General features: G+C 39.2%; 2 protein-coding genes across 3 annotated transcripts; one reads left to right on the forward strand and one right to left on the reverse strand.

Moving 5' to 3' along the window:
- Positions 1–4,995: 4,995 nt before the first annotated feature.
- LOC309695079 (dr1-associated corepressor) lies at positions 4,996–9,610 on the forward strand. Of its 2 annotated transcripts, none has more exons than XM_082515504.1 (6): positions 4,996–5,222; positions 5,757–5,829; positions 6,228–6,321; positions 8,250–8,344; positions 8,474–8,573; positions 8,947–9,610. In XM_082515504.1, exons 1-6 carry the CDS (start codon positions 5,181–5,183, stop codon positions 9,083–9,085), a joined length of 543 nt encoding a protein of 180 aa, XP_082371630.1. In that variant the 5' UTR covers positions 4,996–5,180; the 3' UTR covers positions 9,086–9,610. The 2 variants fall into 2 exon arrangements, with proteins under 2 accessions (XP_082371630.1, XP_082371631.1); XM_082515505.1 differs by having other exon boundaries at positions 5,011–5,222; positions 8,250–8,363; positions 8,947–9,061.
- An 88-nt stretch (positions 9,611–9,698) lies between these two features.
- ahsa1b (AHA1, activator of heat shock protein ATPase homolog 1b) lies at positions 9,699–15,596 on the reverse strand. The gene is made up of 9 exons (XM_082515498.1): positions 15,372–15,596; positions 13,860–14,050; positions 13,381–13,463; positions 13,169–13,286; positions 11,835–11,926; positions 11,430–11,558; positions 11,212–11,313; positions 11,035–11,086; positions 9,699–10,720 (listed from the first exon to the last, which is right to left on the reverse strand). The coding sequence occupies exons 1-9, from the start codon at positions 15,449–15,451 to the stop codon at positions 10,548–10,550; spliced, it is 1,020 nt and encodes a 339-aa protein (XP_082371624.1). The 5' UTR covers positions 15,452–15,596; the 3' UTR covers positions 9,699–10,547.
- Positions 15,597–22,226: the final 6,630 nt, after the last annotated feature.

Genomic DNA, 22,226 nt, shown 5'->3' on the forward strand with positions numbered 1-22,226 from the left:
GAACATGAAGGTAAAATGAAAGTAGGTATTATATCTTTAGGAAAACTATAATTTCTTTCTTTCTCTCACCGGCATTCCCGTACTTTACTGTTCTGACATAAACTGTATAGCAGGTTTTGTTCAATCTCTTTATCTTTATTTTTTGCCAATCATTTTACAACAACTCATAAATTTTTAATTATTGGATCATTTCTGTAGCTCGGTGGGCATTAAACTTCCTGTCCATGTTCCAACTTGTATGAAATGTGCTTCATAAATAAAGTTTGGGTGATTGTTTTCTATTGATCAGGTGACTGTGGAGGCCATTTGATTACAGTAAACTCATTGTCATGATCAAGAAACCCCTTTGAAATCATCTGGGCTTTGTGATATGGCATATTAACATGCTGGAAGCAGGCATCAGAAGATGAGACACTGTGGTCATAAAGGGACGGAAATGCTCAGCAGCAAAACTTGGGCTGTGGCACTTAAGCAATGTCCAGTTGGTATTAAGGAGCTCAAAAATGCACACACCACCATATCACCATCAGTCAGAACCACTGCTGCAGGATGAAATGCTGTAAATGCCTAATTTCTGAGCCTACCATGTGAATATTGCAGCAGAAGTCAAAACTTGTTCTTGCGTGACAGGAGTGGTTTCCGGTGTGGTCTTCTGCTGCTGTAGGCCATCTGCTTCAAGGTTTTACATGTTGTACATTCAGAGATGCTCTTCTGTATACACATAATCTTTGGTTGGGGCTGCTTTACTATGCATTACTACATCAGTGTGGTGTGACATGGGGACAGTTGATAGTGGCCCTCAGCTCAGTTGTATTATTGGTTGGGCATTTCTCATATTCCTCTCAATGCACAACAGTTTCTCTATTGGCAGTAACAGCATCATCGGCAAACCGTTTGGCTATTTAGTTTTGGCTCTGTGGGCAGCTGCAAAGTGTTCTAAGATCTTCTGGTTGACGGCAGTTTTGAGTTTGGACTTTATAAAACACAATGGACCAACCATCACCAGCATCAAGCAATTGACACAGTACCCCAAATCATCACAGAGTGTGGAAACTTTACACTGGACTTCAAACAGGTTGCATTTTCAGCCTCTCCACTCTTTCCACAGCCTTGAAATGAATTCCAGTTCTTTTTCTCCTTAGCCCAGGTAAGACACTTCTAGCTTTGCTTCTAGTGGCTAGATGATATAAAACTAAATTAATAAGTTAGAAACCAACTGAACTGCTAACACGGATCTTGGTGGATTGAAAGTGAGCAAAAGTTAAGGCCTTGCGTTCACATTTCCTGATTTTTGCATACTCATCACCTGGAAAGAGGAAAAAGACGATGCAGGAGGAGCTGTAACACAGGACGTATGAATGCACTCTCTTCAGAAGCGTTTTCACCTTCAGTGTATGAACGAAGTCTAGCACACAGATGTTGTTTCAATTATGTAGCATGACCAATCTGTCTGCCCTTCACTGTTTCTGTGTGCATTAATAAAAAGTGTCATGTCTTTTCTAATTGCACTGTGCTGTGAATTGAATTGAAAGTTGCCCAGAAAATATAACACCCTATTAACATTGCTACATCATAAAATGCAGATGTAGTTGGGCTAATAAAATAAAAAACAACGACAATAAGTTATAATGCAGTTGAGCCAAAGATCATATTTACCTGAAATTGCTTTAAAATGAAGCGTTGAAGAGAGGTGCTCTTATTTTGTCAAAGGCCTGCTGACTCCACCCCTCTCTCCTCTGCCTGCATCACTGGTGGTACAAAGTACAAAGGGGGTTAAGGATAGGAGTCAAGGAGAGGAATCCAGTATGTGCAATCTGAGAAATGTGAAAGGACTAAGATAGCCACCTCTGAATGGGCCGGGTAGACTGGCCTGATGCTCCAAGATGCACTGACTGAGCTCCACGTGTCAGGGACCTGCAAACCAACACAGAAGGCTTTTTTTTTTATTTCTCTCGTTTGTGTCTCGAGTACTACAACTTTTCAAGTGAACAAAACTCAGAGTTGTGGGATTCCAATCCCTCTGTCGAGTCTTTATTCTACACAAAAGCTGTCCACCAGGTGGCGTTACATAACACTACTTTTTCCATTCTGTTATGATGTGCTATGAATGTATAATGAACTCAGCACTCTAAGCTGGCTAAATATGCCAGATATTACTATTTGTCATGGTCCTGGCAGGGCTGGGTTTATTTCTCTTCTTTTCCCTCTCTTGTATAGTCAGTGTTACAGTTACAGTGGCTGTAAATTCCTCTCTGTGGAAAGACTCGAGTTGATTCCTTGAGGGGAAACAAAAACTCAGATCCCCACCTGCAAGATTCTTAAGTTCAAAACTCCCCCTCAAACACACTGGAGGCTGTTTTGTTTGCTCTCCCCACAACCACCACACATAAATATTCAATGCCATGCACCTTTATCAGGCAGTGTAACTGATTTTAATGTTGTTAGGCCACACTTCCTGAATTAGGGTTGAGATATTTATCTGCACGTCTCAGCAGAAAATCAATCCCAGGTCTGCAACATGCCAGGTTGTAGGGCATTTTATGGGCTGAGGGGCAATGTTATTTTATAAGAATGCAGTGAATATTCTCCAAAAGTTGATTCTGTTCATCTGGACGTAGCGTTATCTGCACGCTACGTCCAGATGAACAGAATCAGCTTTTGGAGATTTACTTACCTGGATGATTGAGAATGCATCAAGATGCAGTGAATATTATTTTAAGTTTTTTTTAGTTCACTCATTAATGGCGAGGCAGTCACATCAGCAGAAAATTGGATTTATTTGTTTGACTGCAGACGGCCTAAACCAGGGGTGTGAAACATAAGGCCCGGGGGCCAGAATTGGCTCAGGAATCTGGCCCATTGGATAGACTCAAAAACTGTAAAGGAGGGCATAAACTTTGGACTTTTAACTGTATTTTCATACCTTTTACAACTTTTCTCTGATAAAGATCTCACACATGGCAATTCATAATATACCAAAGTAATAAATAAACAACATTCCTGTTTTTTCAATACCTACAATTCTTTTTTCTTTTCTTTTTTCTTATTTACAATGAGTTTACATTAAAAAAATCTTTCTGGGCAATGAGCTACCATGAAGTTTCTGTAATTTTGCAAAAGAGTTGTGTAATTTCTTTCATTTACTTCAGCAGCATTTCTTTGTCATTTCGATAGCACTTAGATTTACAGCTGAAATTGCACTTTTTCTTATATAATCTATGTCAGGGATTAAATGTGTATTTAAACTTCTTTACACTGACAGAAAGGTGAGTTTCACTCGTTCAAACTCAAAGTGGGCTGACTGTACTGTGTGTGGCCCATGATCTAAAATGAGTTTGACATCCCTTACTTAACCTTTATATTCTTATGATCTAAAATTGTATGTAAGAAAAGTACTACAAATAAAATGCTTAGAAGCAGAAAGATGCTTTTATTCCAAAATCCCGTTGATATATTTGAATTGAAATAATGGCTGGTTATATTTTTCTCCTTTTCCATAAAGGTGCTACATGAAAAAAAATGTCCCAGGTTATAAATGGTTAAAATCTAAACTAGTTGAGACTAGAAGTGTTAATGAAAAATGCACCAATTACCACCAGTCGGCACAAATATGTTTAAAAAAAGAACATGCATGCATAAAGTAAAGATAACAGTTATCCTGCTGGTGTCGATGCTTTATTAGTCTTACATAATCTTTTTCAGTGAGTACTGATTAACCTTATCTGATTAACCTTTGCAGTCATTAGTGAAGCCAGAGTGGTCCAGACAGAGTGATACTCTGCTGAAGATCAATATGTCACCGCAAGCAAATGAAAACATCCGTGTTTTCCGGGTGGTCTTCAGTCCAGCAGATGGTGCGTGAATGCAAACAAAAACTGTGTGAAGTATTAAAAAAGCAAAATGGCCAGCTTTAAAATGTGAACTTATGTAAGAGGACTTTCAGTGTTAAAAATATCCTGTGGCCACAACAGAAAAACTTGAAATCTTCTTATTTAATAATATGTATTTCTTTATTTGTGTACTTAACATGATTAATGTGGATGTTTTCATGCAGTAATATAGTAAATGCAAAATTCATACATCCACTCATTTTTTTAATTGCACATAGTGGTGCAGGGGAGGGCCCTATATATGGCCTAAATGCTGCAAAATCTGAAAAGCAGCCTATAGGACATGCTTTTATTTTTTAATTTGTCATGTTAGCTGTAGGTAATATTAATGAATAAATAGATTAATTCCAATATAAATCAAATAATGGCTATGTTAAGTAACAGTAACATTGTGAGGAATGTTGGAGTTATTGCTGACAGGATATGTCCTTTAGGTGTCATTTGTCCCATTATACATTTGTCCCATTATCCTGACAGAGGCAGCTTTCAGGCCCTCTTCTGTTGAACCAGCTTCCAGTTTGGACTTTTTGGACACCCTCTCTACTTTTAAGGTTAGGCTTAAAATTTTGGTTTTTGATAAAGATTATAATTAGTGTTGGATAAGGTGACCCTGAACCATCTCTTGATTATACTGGAATAGGCCTAGGCTGCTGAGGCCTTCCCATATCCCATGGATTGAGTGTTTCTACTTTATTTGTCTTTCTTCCCTCTCCAAGTGTTTATCCAACTCGATTGAATTTGATCATTAGCGATGATTAAACTCGGGCTTTTTCTCCCATGTGTGTGTTTTGTCCTGTCTCACGCTGCTCTTATCTCTTTCCAATCACCCCAACCCCTGAACCTGGTTCTGCTGGAGGTTTTGTGCTTTTAAAAATGAGTTTTTCCTTCCCACTGTCGCCAAGAGCTTGCTCATAGGGGGCCATCTGATTATTGGAATTTGTTTCTAATATTGTAAGGTCTTTACCTGACAACGTAAAGCGTCTTGCTGAGAATGTTGTTGTGAACTGGTACTATATAAATACATTTGAACTGACATCAATGGTATCTAAAGTCCTAAATAGTTAACGTTTTGAATTTTTTTAAAACCATTTTTAGCACGAGTTGTTAACGCGCCAGTGTGATGACGTCATTGTCGGGGTCAGGACAGGTTGACCTCAGGTGTGTGTTTTTTCTTTTCTGGGGCATTTTTTGCGGGGTTCTTCCTGCTGAAGGTAAACATATGGACGAAGCAGCGATTTGCGGTAAAAATATGAAAACTGTGTTCGAGCGGCGCGGATTAAAGCGACGAAAATGTCCGGACAGAAGAGAAGATATAACGTACGCTTCCCTGCTGTGAGTAAATGTGGAATAATGTGGAAAATTAAAGCTGCCAAACGAGCTAACGGGTAACTGTAGTCGTGTGACAACTGTTGCATTCAAAGACTGCTGGAAATCATGTTTATTAGCGAGCTAGCCTAGCAAACTAGGAGATATGTTAATAAAAATGCTTTAGCTCTACTAGGCTAAATTACTTACTCGTTAAAAAACAACAACAAAAAACGGTACCATTATATAAGGTGTTTCGATGTTTTTTCAATGAATACGAGTTTGCAGGACGTTGTGCTTTCTGTTCCTTCCATTTTTTATGTTGTGGTTGGGAAACTTGTTTTCCTTTTTAATGAAATGTATGTAGGCCTATTTTGTAGTATAAATAGTTGGTACATACATGTCACACATTGTTTTTCACATATGAACCATTAAAAAAACCCACCTTCAGCTGCTATTAACAGTTATTTCATCAGTTACATGCAGTTTACTCAGTGCTCCTCAATGCACCGTAACTTCCATTTGCTTGAACAGCTGTAAACTCTTTGATATTGTTGCCAGAGGCGCATCAGAAAAATCATGCAGAAGGACGCTGAGGTGGGCCGGATGGCGATGGCAGTTCCTGTAATCATATGTATCCTTTATGAGTTGCCGAAGCAGCATCTTCTTCCAGCTTCTCCTGAGGCACTTGCTGGGAGTTAAAGTCAGTTGCGTTCAAGTGCCAATCGCTTAGCAAAATAAATAAACTGTCCTAATGAATCTTGTTGTTTTAGGTATTGGATATTGGTTAGACTGAATTAAACATTAATTTAGGCTGATTAAAGCGAATACACACAATGGCTCAACAATAAATTGTTCAGTTTATTGCACTAAGATACATCCCTCCAGGTGATAGGAACTGTTTTCTGCTGTGATGGTGTGGATATTTGATGTTAGCTAGTGTTAAATGGTAACTGTATTATGTCAAAGCAAGTATGTAAATACATGCTGAAAGTGTTGTAGAGCTGTGAAATCCCATACTGCATCAATAAGCTCGGGCCTTGGAGATATTCCTGAAGTCTCTGCTGACCAAAACCTGCGTGATTACAGAGTCCAAGCTCAGCGCTGTTGTGTCTGTGGCTCACATGTAAGTAAGACTTTGTTATTTGAGCTCAAGTATATGAGATTATGAATTAATCAAGACTAATCCAACCAAGATGCTAAAATGATGGTATATGTAGACGTAATTAATGAAATCAGCAGTGTTGTGCCCTGTGCGTAAATGCATGCAACACTCTATGCTCACAGAAGAACATTTAGATGAAAGACTTCCAAAAACAGCTGGAAGCAATAAACTAAAGCCAGCTCCTATTGTCAGTGAGTCTGGTTCACATGACCTGTTTCACTTTCTGTCCTCATCTCTGAAAGCAGTGCTTTAGGGTTTCACACTGGAAGAGAAATATTATGAGTGTAAGTGAGGCAGATATTTTCACGAGATCTATGCGCACCTTCGACTGCTGCAGGCGTGCAAACTGTCTTTTGTGAAGATGAAGAAGACATACGTGCAATTATAATCTTGTTCATATCTAACTGAATATGACAGCATTCACTCAGACTTACTACGCACGAGGTTCCTCACAAATTTCAACTAAAAAAATGACTGAACAGGTTACAGTACTGTGCAACAATCTTGATCCACCTCTTACTTCTTTATACTTTGCTAGGAAAATGGAAAATAGATGCAGCGATTTATTGAAACATGCACCGACATACTTATAAAACATAGAGTTTGTACATTTTTAACAACCATGAAAATCGATATTTGGTACGAGGACCTTCATTCTTCAACACAGCCTGAAATCTCCGTCTTGTCATTTCATTAAGTGGGAATAGTTCTCCAGGATTTTTGAAGGACATTCAAAGCTCTTCTTTCGATGTTGGCTGCCTTTTGTTGTGATCTCTGTGATGACAATCCAAGATTGCTTCACTGATTTTGAGGTCCAGAGTCTTGGGAGGCCAATCCATGACTGATATTGTCCCACTGTGTGTTTTTTCTGTCCATGTATGCTTTTACTGCATTGGAAGTGTGTATGGTCATGCTGACAAATGAAATTCTGCCAATTAGATACTTTGTTTTTGCATGGTGGATCAAAATCTGATGGTAGCGTCATGTGTTGGTAGCCAGTGATGCTGGGGATCACATGATCCTGCAGCCAGTGATGCTGGCATTGCTTTTCAAACTTGGCAGAACCTCTACCATGTTTTACAGATGGCTGCAAACAGACATGTTGTGCCTTTCTCCTGAACTCTTCCATACTGCTTCACAACAATTTGAACCAAAAATTTCAAATGTTGTGTCATTTTGCCATTGTTGCCTCTGATTTTCAGTCGTGTTTTTGTATATTTTGGTATACCTCAGCCTTTTTCCTCTGTTTCCCTTCCTTACTAATGGGTTCTTGACAGCCACCATTCCACTGAGATCATTTCTGATGAGGCTTGAGCGAAACAGAGATGGATCAATTGAAGGTTCAAATGCAGCTTTTAGGTCCTGTGCCAGGTCTTTAATGACCCCCCCCCCCACCCTATTTGTTAAGGATGAGACCAAAATGGGTCGTCTTACTTTAGTTACGTGGCCTTTTAAGGTTCATAGGTCAATGTTAAGTAGCATAAACAAAAACCATTCCTATAAAAATATTCAGGTACAAGGACTGGACTGAAAGTTAGTGAAAAAGAGGCCAATGTTTGAAGAAAAACTTTGAAAGACCTTCAGAAAGCTTGGGGAGTTATTGTTCTGGACCATTTTATAAGAAATTATAAGAAAAGTCTGTTTTTTTTTTATATAAAGAATCAGCGGTGGCTCAAGAATCAAGAATACTGTATGCTGTTGTTTTTAAAACAGTTCCTAGGCTCTTAACATTAGTTATCCCCAATAAAATAAATTGAATATTTAACAAAAAAAGCAAATGAAATCAATATACTGTCAGTTTGTTTGCTTTTTTTTCTCTTTAGCATGTCGTTCACATGCATGTATATGAAAAGTTGGCATATAATGTATTACATTTTGTGCTTTTATAGGAAGCAATGCATAGAGTCAGAAAAGCTCTTCCATTTTCTCAAAGACTTGGTAGCACAAACCACGCCTACAAGCCAGAAGGACAACAGAAGCATGAGTATGTGGCCTTTATACAGGTAGAGAGTGTACCTTTAATGTCAATGTAACTAATTCGTTCTTAAAAAGCCTCCAAATGCCCTCAACATTATTAAATTCTTATGATAATTGACCTTTTCTTTGTTTCAAGGAACAAACAGCATGAAGTTTCTGTTAAAAAACCACCTGAAGTGGAGGAAATGGCTCCGCAAGGTAGCCTCGACTCACTTGACAACGACTCGAGTGCCAGCGTACGTAGTAACTAAAAACAAAATCTTACTCCAACTAACATGCGAACCGAACCAATCAGCTCTCAGAATGTGTGTACTTGTGTTTCTGGCACTCAAGCAGTAGTGGACACTTTTGTGTTGCATGCTAAAAGCTGCAGCAGCGCCCCCTTGAGGCCATAGTGATAATTTTACTCTGAAAAAGTGTAGAGTACTTCTTACCTCAGCAGTGTTTGTCTTGTCTAGAGAACGGTTGTGGTGATCCGTGGGTGAAAGGGTGAAGACGGAGAACAAATTCTTATCAGTTACCTTGGTTACTAAGAGCTTATGAACTTTGCGGACATGTTAATACCCCTTCTTGTTTCAGTTAGTCAATCATTTCCTCTCCTCCTTCCAGGAGTCGGAGCTCTACATCTGCTCATGACTGTGCAACCAGCGGAAGCCGCTGTGAAGTCACAGCAGCGCCTCATTTCATTATGTCTCCTTACATTTGTCTTTTGTCTCTGCTGTCCTGGATTTTGGTCACAAATAAGTGAGGCTAAGTAATCGCAATACTTCAGCTGACGTCTACGTACAAGTTGTTTCGTTAGCTCAAGTCCAGCTTTTGGGTAAATAAAGAGTTCCTTTTCTTGGGAGGATAAGGGATCTTTGTTTGGAGCAGATATATTTTAGGATCACTTGAATCTTTTGTGGAAGTTTGCACTGAGTTGTAGATTTTTTTTTTTCCTTCTTCTTGCTGATTAGGAAATTGTGTTTGTAGAGCAGTACATGCTTGAATAATGATGCTATTTAGATTACAATATTGAGTTTTGAGATTATTCTGGAACACTTTTAGACAGTGTGCAGCTCTTTTTTTTTTTACTGTATTTTGAAGATGTATATTCTTTGATACAAATTAGATGCTTTCAGTGTATTACTTTATTTTTTGCTTGTTTTTGTTTTCCGGTAGGATGTGCAGCAATCTTTAAAACCAAACTAAGTGCTTATTTTAAGAAATAGTGGCCTTTGTGGTGTCTATTTTTAGAGCACTTGTAAATTAAAAGTTTTAAAGATTTTTGCATATATGAAAATAAATAACTTATGTAAATAAATAATTGGAATCTCCAGATAGTTCGAATGTAAAGAAGTTGAATAAAAACAAGTCGCAAGCATATAGGGATTGGTTTATTCCAGTAAACTAACCTTTTTACACTGTGATGGCGTGAAATGAGGAATAAATAGATGCACTCTGTTCTGAAAGGTTATTTTTACTGGATTTTTTTTTTTTTAACATTTTGAAACCAAATAAAGCAAAAACATCTCTCTTCAGTTGCTACGCAGTGACCTGCATGAGGAGGTGAGACTGTTTCCATGTCCCAGCACTGATGAGGTTCGCTAACGTTCCTCCTGCTGATCCACGCTGACAGACGCTACACTTGTAATGAGCATCCAATCTAGTCTCAGAGGAACAAGCTGGAGTACAGTCCTGCTCCGCTGCAGGTGATCGGACGTCATTCTTCCACATGGGGGGGGAGTTTGGAATGAAAACATGCATCTTCACTACAATGACTCAAAATGAGCAATACAAGTAAAAAATAAACATTCATTTTTTAAACATTGTTTTTCAAATAAAAGAAAACATTTCTGTTTATCTCCTGCAATAATTACATATTTATAGACGTAGAGGCCAATTTGAAGTAGTGGTGCGATAGATCCCTTTGTTTTATTCAATCCATTATTTATCCCGAGTCCCAAAGGCACGGTCCATTCATTCTCCTTTGAACAACTGATCCAAATACTGAAGGAGGGGGAACAAAAACAAAGATTGATTTTAAATATGCTCAGAAAAGAAAACATTTACACACAGAGAGGTGATGGATTGGCCTCACTTATGCTGTCTCTTCTGTTAAGTCGTGCTCTGAGTTTACAGTCGGATGTGCCAGAGATCGAAGGACAAAAGATTAAAAATCCAAAACAGGAAAGAAAACCAAAACAAAACAGCACTACAGTACACAGTTTTCAGAAGAGCCGTGCTCCGTAGCCAAATGTCTGTTTAATAGATTCGAAGTAGTATCTCTTCCAGCCCTCTTTCGTCTGCTCCTCCTGGCTGTTTGGGACGCCTCGATACTCCACCTTCAGCTCTGTCTCGCTGCTCCGGTCCAAGAACGTCATTGTGATCGTGGCGTAGTGCTCTGTGGCAAAAAATAAATAAATCCATACTTTTAACTATAAAAGCACGATAGCATAAAAGGAAGAGAGATCCGAGGAGATAATTTTTGACCCTGAAGTGAGCTACAGATGAGGATAAAATTATAGTAGGTGAATGAAAAGCTGACCTTTTTATTGAGCCATAACACAAACCACTGCTGTGCAATTATTATTTCACAGTTTATGTGTTTGAATTCATCTATACTAGTACATTTTTTTTTCAAATTTGAATTTAAATGGTCCAGTTTGTTGTATGATAGTAAGCACTGTTCCCACATACTGAAAAATAGAAACCTACCACAGGGCCAGGTGTTATACCGCCACTTCATAACTATTTTCTCATCTGGAACCTGAAAGCAAGAGGACTTGTGTTAGAATTTACTCAGGTAAAGTGACGTTAATGTGGTGCAGTACAGTCAAGTAAATGATTCATATACACAAATGCTTATTTTTAAATGTCATAGATCAGACTCACCAGCTCTGTGAACTCGCCCAGAATATTTCCATCTAGCAGACGAAACTTTCCGCCCTTCTCTCCATCCACTGTGGCTGAACCACGCGTGAACGCCTGAACCATCTGTTTATTGACAAGAAGCCCCAAAATCAAAAGAAGCAAAGTCCATTTTTACTGAAAGACTTAACAAGACACAACCACAGCCTGGGTTTCCAATCAAACACACAGCTGAGGCTCACCTCTCTGTTCAGAAAGACCCTGTAGAGTTCAGCTGGTGAGGTGAGAAACGTTTCTTTCAGTGTAAATTTACAGGTGGGGATCTTGACGCCGGTGTTGACGGGAGTGGCTGTGCTGGCAGAGGAGGAAATCTGTTCCACACAAGCATAGAAGTCTGGTGAGCACGGATCAGTTTATGTGCCATAACTAAAGCCTGGTTTAGACTTCTGCAGAAACGTCATAATTTTTGACGTAACTAGAAACTGCTTTAAACCTTCCACGTAATCTGACATGAACAACAACTGAATGGTGGGAATTTAACCACAGAAAGCAGGCTTAACACTGCTTCGGGTATCAGAGTAAATAAAATGGGGACAAAGTGAGTGTCAAAGTCCAAAATCTTTACTATGTGATTGATGTGCACCAACCTCAGTTTTATCCAGCTTAGCTTTGGACTGTGATGTGGACTGTGGTTTGGCCACACCATTGGCTGTGGGTAGGATCATCCCCTGTGTGAATTCTGCAATTAAAAAAAAGAAAGAAGAATTTGTATAAATATACCGCAATTTTCGGGCTATAAGCCGCTACTTTTTGCACAAGCTTTGAACCCTGCGGCTTTTAGTCAGGTGCGGCTTTTCTATGGATTGTCCATGATTTTTGTGATATCGTAAGACGATTTGTTTTGTTTGTTCCGCTCTTGTACGGCACTGCGTTGCCTGGCGGAAGGGCATGTGATCAGACACACAGTATCGGGGTTCAAGAGTGGTATGTTGGTCACATGTCCATCCGCCAGGCAACGTAGTGCCGTACGAAGTAGCGCGAAAAACAAACTTCAAAGTAGCACTACGCGTTCAGCTGGAGGCGTGGATGATGAGCGGCGATAAACTTGCGAAAAGCAAGTTATGCTCCACCGGTGGATTCTGACAGTGTGGAAAAGTGTGAAAACATCCATGATCACCAACGGATTTCGAAGGGCTGGACTGCTGCATGATGGAGAGGAGGACACCGCCACGGCCCTTCAGAGGGTGTTCGACTCTGACACTGACAACGAGGATTTCTTTGGTTTTGAAAGTGACAACGAAGGAGAGAAGCTGAGAGTGGATGACGTAGCCACCCTGAGCCTGTTCGTATCCGACACTGGAGAAGAGGACTTTGGTGGTTTTAGTGCGCAGGAAGATGATGGTGAATGACTGACTTTTCTTCTTGTTAAAGCCGTGTCACTGCACCTGAGCCTAAAAGGTAGGCTGAATCTATTTTTCTGGTGTGCTGTAGGTTATTGTTATGTACTACATTTGTTACTCATTTATGAAGCACAGTACATGTTTTGTACTTGTAATTACCGGTACTTGTACATATACCCTAAAAAGTTATGCAAATATGTACCCCTAACTTGTTTTTCAAAATATAAATAAAAGGGGTGTGTCTCCAAACAGCCATCTCTTTCCTGACAATTCCCTTTGTGCATATTCTCTTACATATGATAAGTCAACATTGAAACACCTGCGGCTTTAAGTCAGGTGCGGCTAATGTATGTACAAAACAGGATTTTCCCCTGATTTTAGCTTGTGCGGCTAATATTCAGGTGCGCTTTGTAGTCCGGAAAATACGGTAAGCATTTGACCCTTTTCTTTGACCTAAACTGAATCTGGCAAACTCTTAACGCAAATTCTACCCAAAAAGAGTTTAACGATTTACAATCATGCATAATCTCAATGTGTTCAGCAATTAGGCTCTGGGAGAAATTTGCTGTTCGTTAGCTCACCTGTTTTTAAGAACCCAACGTAGCTCTGCAATGCGTCGCGGAATTTATCCACTCCTTTCGTTTTCATCAGGTTCATCAGCAGCGTGTCGGGTTCATCTTTGTTCAACGATACAGAAATCTGGACACGACACAGGAAAGTAAACTCGGTAAACTCTTCCTCCACCTTCCAGCCAGCCTGAATCAGTGTGCACATGTGCTTTGGTGAAACTTACATCAAGATCCTCCATGTCATTTTCATCAGACAGGTTTGGAACTTCAATTGTTCCTTTATACTCGACTCCTGCTTTTGACTTTCCTGTTCAAACAAAAAAGAATAAACATGTCAGCAAAGATTCAAAGCCTCTTCAAACCTGCCTCCTATTTTAGTAACGATAATAAAAATGCAACATATTAGCTCAGTCACTCTTCTCTATAAGCCACTGAAGCTTTTTCCCCCTATTAGATATAAAAATCTACCTGTTAAAGGCTGAGCTGTAAAACTTCACCATATAAGAGATCGTGCCCTGCATTCAAGATGTTTGCAAACAAGCTGGCACAATGCTGATTAAGTCTCAGTGCCTGCTAAATTATAGTCTGGAAGCAATGACGGTAACTGCCACTGTTAGCAGCCAAACGACCAGTTTCAGAGATACAATTAAAACCAAACTACTGCCTTAAATGAAACAAACAATAATGCTAGTTTTCTACTTACCAGTCCAAGTAGCTTTCACGTTCCACTCATAAAAGAAAATAAGTTTCCCTTTGCGGTTATTAATCGAGGCCTCTCCTTCCACCTTGCTGACTTCTGTCACTTCACACGTTCCCTCCTCATTCTCCACGCTCAATCCAAGAAGCAGAGATTTTAACTTATCTGATGACCAGTTTGTTGCATCTCTTTCCGTCCTGCAAAGTCCAGCAGAGACCACAAAGATAAGTGAGCACATCCGAACAGGGAACAAAAAACCCCAACACCTTAACTAAGGATTGTGCACTTTACAAGCCTTCTTCTCAATGTATTTTCAAAGTGTTTGCAGTCATACTCAACTGGGAAATTTGTTTTCTGAATCCCAAACATGAGATGCACTGACATGTCATCAAACATATGTCTGTTTGACACTGGTCGTTTGGCAAATGTGAGGCTAGACTGGCCAAGATTTACCTGCTCAGTCACATCAATTGTAAACTAGCAAGAGGAAGATCATGGTACTTGGATCTGCTCTCTTATTCACAAGGAGTTGCCACAGCGGGAAGCTCCACATGTTTAATTTGGCAGAGGCTTTACACCGGATGCCTTTCCTACTGGAACCTCTCCTCACATGACTGAATCAGATTCACCTTATATGGCCACTCATTATGCACTAGTTAAATGTGTTAAAAACAATATATAGTGGGAAGGGTTCTTTATCTTCATAACACAAAAGGGGGAGATCAAACAAAAAACACCCAACAACAACAACTGTGTACAGTTGTTGTGTACATTACTGGTAACTACTCAGGACGTCACAATTGGATCACCCAGTCAGATGGCCTCTGACATCAGCTTTCTAATCCTCTGCTAGATACAAATGTATTTTAGGAGGTCACCACAGCTGGAAGGTGGGCACAGACCGGCTTAAGTGACAAATCTGAGAACCACATTCTAGTTGACTGGTGACAGCGCCCCTTTAGTATGGCTGCTACAGAGAAAAGCCAGTAATCAAATGCTCCGGGATCATTACAGAAGACGAACAAATGCCATATTTACAAACTATGAATTCATTCGTATTATTTTGCGTAGGGCAGTTATAAAAAAAATGCAGTCACGTTGTAATTGGGGCTACCACACGTGTTCTAGTGCAACCGATGAAACATTGGTAACCGTAAACTTACCAAATGCGAGAGACTATAAAGCTTGTTACTACACCAGAATACTGCAGTAGATACAATTAGTCATGCTGCATTTTAACGCTACTGATGTTAAAAGCCGTTACACATGCATTTGAAGCTTCAGCGGCTAGCTACAGGCGAAGCTAACTTAAGAACGCCTGCAATGTTAGCTCGCCTAATTGTTTCAAACTTTTATATACCTCAATACTTGAGGCCGGCTACAGACAAAATAATGACCTAACCTTACTTGATCCAAATCTAAACATATAAACTACAGTTTGATACTAACAGGAGCTCGGTGTGTCGTGTTAGCATTAGGCTAACAGCTAAAAACCAATGTCCTTTCATTAGATCTTACCAATGCCAATTGTTGACATTAGTCGCATCAGCTCTCTCCTCTACAATCCAACGAGGGTCTCCTTCTCCCCACTTCGCCATTTTGTTGAATAAATAATAAGAAACGTTTAACTGTGTAATGTTAAAAGCAGAAAGCCGGTGTCTGCCGGTGACTATCCACCGATGCGCACGCTGTTTCTAGAAGCCTCTGGCTGCTGCGGGCTCTCAAGCGGTGCTCCTGCGTTTACTCGCCGAGCACAGAAAATGCTGGAAACGGAACGTTGTGGAAGGAGGTAAAAAATGTCCCCCCTTTGCCGGAAGTCTGAAGAATAGTTCCGCGTTAGGAATGCAGACTTCTGGAACTACAAAAATAAAAATAAGTAAGTAAGCAAATAACTAAGTAAATACATACACAGATAGATGAACTTTGAAAAGACTTGTTTTTATTTTCCATTTCAAATGTTTGTTTTTTCCTAAAGAAACGCTTCATTCTGCCAGGCTCACATGAACTACTCATACAAATTACTTTTACAAGCATTTTTTTTTAAACCAACCACACAAAATTTGTAAATGTTCCATTGTTTTTGTTTTTAATTTTAAGGATGTACTTCTTTTGTCTGTTCTTGGCTGTTTGCAAGGGGAAGACAAATTAAGGCCTCACCCTCAGGTTTATGAAAATGGAGACTTTTCACAGCTATGGGGCAATTTTTGGACAAAATAACTGATTAATTATGAAAACAACTCTTAGTGAAACTTCTGATGGCATGGCCTAAACATTTTACATATCTTGAAGTAAAAACCTGTGATATTAGACAGTGATTATAAAAATGAGTGGAAGACCGTGAGGGATTAAGTCCATGTCAGCAGATTCTCACCTAGAGTTTGAGTGAGTATAGCATGAGCTTTTATTTAGGTATGTTCCCTTTGCTGTGAGTTAAAAAAAAATGGCTGGTGTCCACTCACCAGACACTTCACCCGTTGACCACTGGTGGTGGTCAGAGGGCCCGGTGGCGCCAGTGTCCGACAGCCTCGCCTCTGTCAGTGCGCCCCAGGGTGGCTGTGGCTACAATGTAGCTTGCCATCACCAGTGTGTGAATGTGTGTGTGAATGGGTGGATGACTGGATGTGTAAAGCGCTTTGGGGTCCTTAGGGACTAGAAAAGCGCTATATAAATACAGGCCATTTACCATTCAGCTGCTCAGTAACATGGCTATCTAATCACAGAGCAACTCAATGCATTTAGGCATGTAGACACAGACTGAATATTTCATAAATTTCATAGCAGCAAGAACAGCAAACTCAGGCTACAGTTCACACAGGCGCATCAACAATGCACAATTAAAGATTGGAAAAATCCTGCCTGGTCCGATGAGTCTCGATTTCTGCTGCAACTTTCAGAAACAACATGAATACATGGATCCATCTTGGAGGTCTAATGGCATGGTGCATAACTTATTGGCACACTTTGGGCCCCTTAATATCAGCTGAGCATAATGTAAAAGTCACAGCCTACCTGAGTATTGTTGACCATGTTCCTCACTCTATGACCGCTTCTGGCGGCAGCATCCACCAGGATCATGAACCATGCTGCAAAACTCATCTCAAACAGTTTTTTTTTGTACGTGAAAGTGAGTTCACTGTACTCAAACGGCTTCCACAGTGAACAAATCCGATAGGGCACCTTTTTTTTTTTTTAATATTAGTAAAATTAACATACAAACAAAATGCACCATATACTACACATTCAGAGAATGGACATTCCTTACATATTAGCAACTTTAATATATAGGAAACAGAAAATATAAAGATAGGGTCACATAATTAAACAGATTATTAACTCACTAAGTCAAAATCTTCCACAAAGGAAACAAAAAAGCAGCCTTTTTCTTTTTACCTAAAGTCAAAGATTTAACCAACAGGTTTAAGTTGTTTTTCCAGTAAGCTAGTGTTGGTTTGGTCTTAAAAAACGACATTTATGTATAAATTGTTTGCACAAGATTAATAACACATTAACACCATAATTAGCTTTCTTTTCTTTCAAAAACACTCTAAACATTATCATATTTAAGGTAAATGGGGTAATTTGAATCCCACTGGAATAAAGCCAGGTATGAAAATCCAACCAAAATATTTTTATAAAATTGCATAAAAAGAATAGCTGGTCCCAATCCTCCTCTTCTGTTTTACAAAATACACAATTACCAGTTTCTATTTTGAATCTATCACCAAGGAGTCTATTTGTCAGGTAAATTTTATTCAAAATTTTAAATTGGACTTCTTTCCCTTTAGGAGGAATAGGGAAGGTGATGTAATCAGTTCTTATTCTTTCAATTTCTTCCCTTTAGAAATCTTTTAATTTGTAATTTACAGTTGAAGTGTAAATTACAAATCTAAGTAAATTTGGAGAATAAAGACTCCTTAATGAAGATCTTAGAAACTTATTATTGCATTTAACATCACAAAACTGAAAACCATCTATATATAATTGCCTTAACTTGGGGGAGATGTCAGAATATATTATATAATTTACAACTATGTTTTTAAGTGACAATGGAATGGATTTTATAACCCGATTAAATTTACTTTTAGAACATTGGATATTAAATTTTTGGCAAAAATCTTGATGTCCTAGAACATGTCCTTCCTCATCTACAAAATGGGCAATTGCCCAAACACCTTTTGATAACCAATCTTGAATAAAAATAGATTTTCTATTTGTCAGTATATATCAATTGTTCCAAATTGGGCTATTATGTGGAGTGAAATCATGTTTAAATAACATTTTCCAATAAAGAAGGACCTGTTTATGGAATTCAGAGAGTTTAACAGGTAGCTTAGTAATTTCAAAGTCACACTTTAGGAGAAAATCGATACCCCCCAGTGTGTTAAAGACCTTACTTGGTATAAAAAACCAAATGGAGTGTGGATTATTTAGGAAGGATTTTAGTTTCAAAACACCATTCATTATATCAAAGTCAATTGTGTTTCCACCACCTTCAGTGTATGGTTTAACCAAATCATCTTTAGATATATAATGGCACTTATTCCTCCAAATAAAATTAAAATTCAAGCTATTAATTGTTTTAATAACTTTATTTGATATTGATAAAGAGTAAGCTGGATATATAAATCTAGATAAACTATCCATTTTGGTTAATAATATTCTTCCAAAAATTGTGATAATAGGGCACCTTTGAGAGGTGGTTGTGGTGACACGCAGCCGATAAATGAACAGCAACTGTGTGATACTGTCACTTCAATATGCACCAATATCTCAGAGGAAATTTTCCAGCACCATTTTGGATTAGTGCCGCGAAGAATTAAAACAGTTTTTATAGCAAAAGGGGGCTAACCTGGGACTAGCAAGGTGTACCTTGCTAAAGTTGGCGTTTGGTATGTAACTTAATAATAAGTTATATCCTCTAATAAGTTAAATTAACTCTTATTATCTGTCTTATCCAAAAAGTAGCCCCACCTTCTGTTTTTTGTGTCAAGTCTAATAATTGTTCCAAAAAGGTTACAGATCAGTAGCTAGATGTTGGAGGCTCGAGGATTTAAAAGTCTGTCTAGGTACTGGTAACAGGGATGTAGATACAGTGGGGCAAAAAAGTATTTAGTCAGCCACCGATTGTGCAAGTTCCCCCACCTAAAATGATGACAGAGGTCAGTAATTTGCACCAGAGGTACACTTCAACTGTGAGAGACAGAATGTGAAAAAAAAATCCATGAATCCACATGGTAGGATTTGTAAAGAATTTATTCGTAAATCAGGGTGGAAAATAAGTATTTGGTCAATAACAAAAATACAACTCAATACTTTGTAACATAACCTTTGTTGGCAATAACAGAGGTCAAACGTTTACTATAGGTCTTTACCAGGTTTGCACACACAGTAGCTGGTATTTTGGCCCATTCCTCCATGCAGATCTTCTCGAGAGCAGTGATGTTTTGGGGCTGTCGCCGAGCAACACGGACTTTCAACTCCCGCCACAGATTTTCTATGGGGTTGAGGTCTGGAGACTGGCTAGGCCACTCCAGGACTTTCAAATGCTTCTTACGGAGCCACTCCTTTGTTGGCCGGGCCGTGTGTTTTAGATCATTGTCATGTTGGAAGACCCAGCCTCGTTTCATCTTCAAAGTTCTCACTGATGGAAGGAGGTTTTGGCTCAAAATCTCACGATACATGGCCCCATTCATTCTGTCCTTAACACGGATCAGTCGTCCTGTCCCCTTGGCAGAAAAACAGCCCCATAGCATGATGTTTCCACCCCCATGCTTCACAGTAGGTATGGTGTTCTTGGGATGCAACTCAGTATTCTTCTTCCTCCAAACACGACGAGTTGAGTTTATACCAAAAAGTTCTACTTTGGTTTCATCTGACCACATGACATTCTCCCAATCCTCTGCTGTATCATCCATGTGCTCTCTGGCAAACTTCAGACGGGCCTGGACATGCACTGGCTTCAGCAGCGGAACACGTCTGGCACTGCGGGATTTGATTCCCTGCCGTTGTAGTGTGTTACTGATGGTGACCTTTGTTACTTTGGTCCCAGCTCTCTGCAGGTCATTCACCAGGTCCCCCCGTGTGGTTCTGGGATCTTTGCTCACCGTTCTCATGATCATTTTGACCCCACGGGATGAGATCTTGCGTGGAGCCCCAGATCGAGGGAGATTATCAGTGGTCTTGTATGTCTTCCATTTTCTGATGATTGCTCCCACAGTTGATTTTTTCACACCAAGCTGCTTGCCTATTGTAGATTCACTCTTCCCAGTCTGGTGCACGTCTACAATACTTTTCCTGGTGTCCTTCCAAAGCTCTTTGGTCTTGGCCATGGCAGAGTTTGGAGTCTGACTGTTTGAGGCTGTGGACAGGTGTCTTTTATACAGATGATGAGTTCAAACAGGTGCCATTCATACAGGTAACGAGTGGGGGACAGAAAAGCTTCTTACAGAAGACGTTACAGGTCTGTGAGAGCCAGAGATTTTTCTTGTTTGAGGTGACCAAATACTTATTTTCCACCCTAATTTACGAATAAATTCTTTACAAATCCTACCATGTGGATTCATGGATTTTTTTTTCACATTCTGTCTCTCACAGTTGAAGTGTACCTCTGGTGCAAATTACTGACCTCTGTCATCATTTTAAGTGGGGGAACTTGCACAATCGGTGGCTGACTAAATACTTTTTTGCCCCACTGTAAGCTAATTACCATTGCTGCAAATGAAAACATCCAGAGGCAGAGGTAATAAGCATCATTAGCGATGATAATTACTGGTAATTACACCAATCAGAATTAAAGGGTCTTAAAAAACACTAATGAAAAGCCTCCAAATGTGGCTGCTACTGATTTGGGAAGATATAAACAAAGTGCAGTTTAACTACTTATTAAACCTGCAGTTTAGAAGCTTAAAAAACAACCATCAATGAGCAAAATACACAATTCTAAAATACTGTTCATGCAGCGTTCTTATCAAAGTGATCTCTAGTGAGATGGAAAATCACATGTGATCATATTTGAACTTGACTTTATTGTCTTTTTCTGGACTTATTATGGATTTGTAATCATCCATCCATTCGCTTCCGCTTATCCTTTTCAGGGTCGCAGGGGGTGCTGGAGCCTATCCCAGCTGTCATAGGGCGAGAGGCGGGGTACACCCTGGACAGGTCGCCAGTCTGTCGCAGTTTGTAATCAGATCTCTGATTTCTTTAGTACACAGGGAAAGTATAAAACTTAGTGTTCTTTGCATCTGTCTGTCATTGCATTACAATTTCCCGTGAATGGAAATATTTCCAAAGGTTATCAATACAATATATTACCAAAGACATTTCTTTTAAGTGTCTGTCCGCATAAACAAGACAGAAAAGGTGAAAATAAGAAAAAATGTTGCACTGAGTTAAATTAGACCCAACTACAAAGGATTAAAAGCGGTTTGATCAGCTACTGAAACCAGCTGACTTCTTGTTACCCCACCAGAATGATTTCTTTACCATTTTAAGAAAATACGAGCATAAGCAAAAGCAAGTCCTTTTGTGCCCCTCACCACCAAAAGGAAAAAGCTTAGATGGATTTTGTTTGTTTGACTTGTTGAAAACAGAGCATGCAGTGACTCAACAAGTATATACCTTTTTTGCCATGTATTAAGTGTAAAACTATGGTTTCTGTTATTTTACTATCTAAATCAGTTGACACCATTTGAACTTTATTCAAAGGCTTTATTCAAATTTGACTCATAATGGACCAGTGCCATTCAAAATAAAGCAGAGTAACTGTTCGGGGTTGAGCAAAATGATTTTATTATTGCGGTCTCAACAGACATAACATGTATAAACCATGTTTACACCTCACTGGGTAAGATCCACGCACTATTACCCAAAATGTGGTGTGTTAGTTCTGACCACAACTACCAGAGGCTCAGTCTGCATGTGTGGCAGTGTTTTTAAACCCAGTCATGTTACTGACCCGCTGCCAACAAACCTAATTAGTATAGAGAGATGTTCCACCAGGTGCCTTTAGTTTTCAGTGGCATCAAATTAAAAAAGAAGAATTATTTCATTTAAAAATAAATAAATAAATACAGTACTGTGCAACAGTATTGAGTCACCCCTCATTTCACTTCCAAGAAGCCAGACATTCTTGTTATTTTCATAAACTGGTCTTGAGCAATAGTTCTTCTGACTTTCTGAAGCAAATTCTTCTTTCATTTTCAGTCCGCTCCTTGTTCCTGACTACTTTCAGAAGAATGTTTTATTCCTTGTTAAGGTGCTTAACACCTGACTTATTATTTGACAAGAAAACCGACAATTCAAACATATAAACCCATCTAACTGATGGGCTCAGCCACTGTTTTCTATACACATAACCAATTTTACATTGCA

Source organism: Aulonocara stuartgranti, assembly GCF_965226115.1.
Source record: "Aulonocara stuartgranti genome assembly, chromosome: 19".
Classification (NCBI taxonomy): domain Eukaryota; kingdom Metazoa; phylum Chordata; class Actinopteri; order Cichliformes; family Cichlidae; genus Aulonocara; species Aulonocara stuartgranti.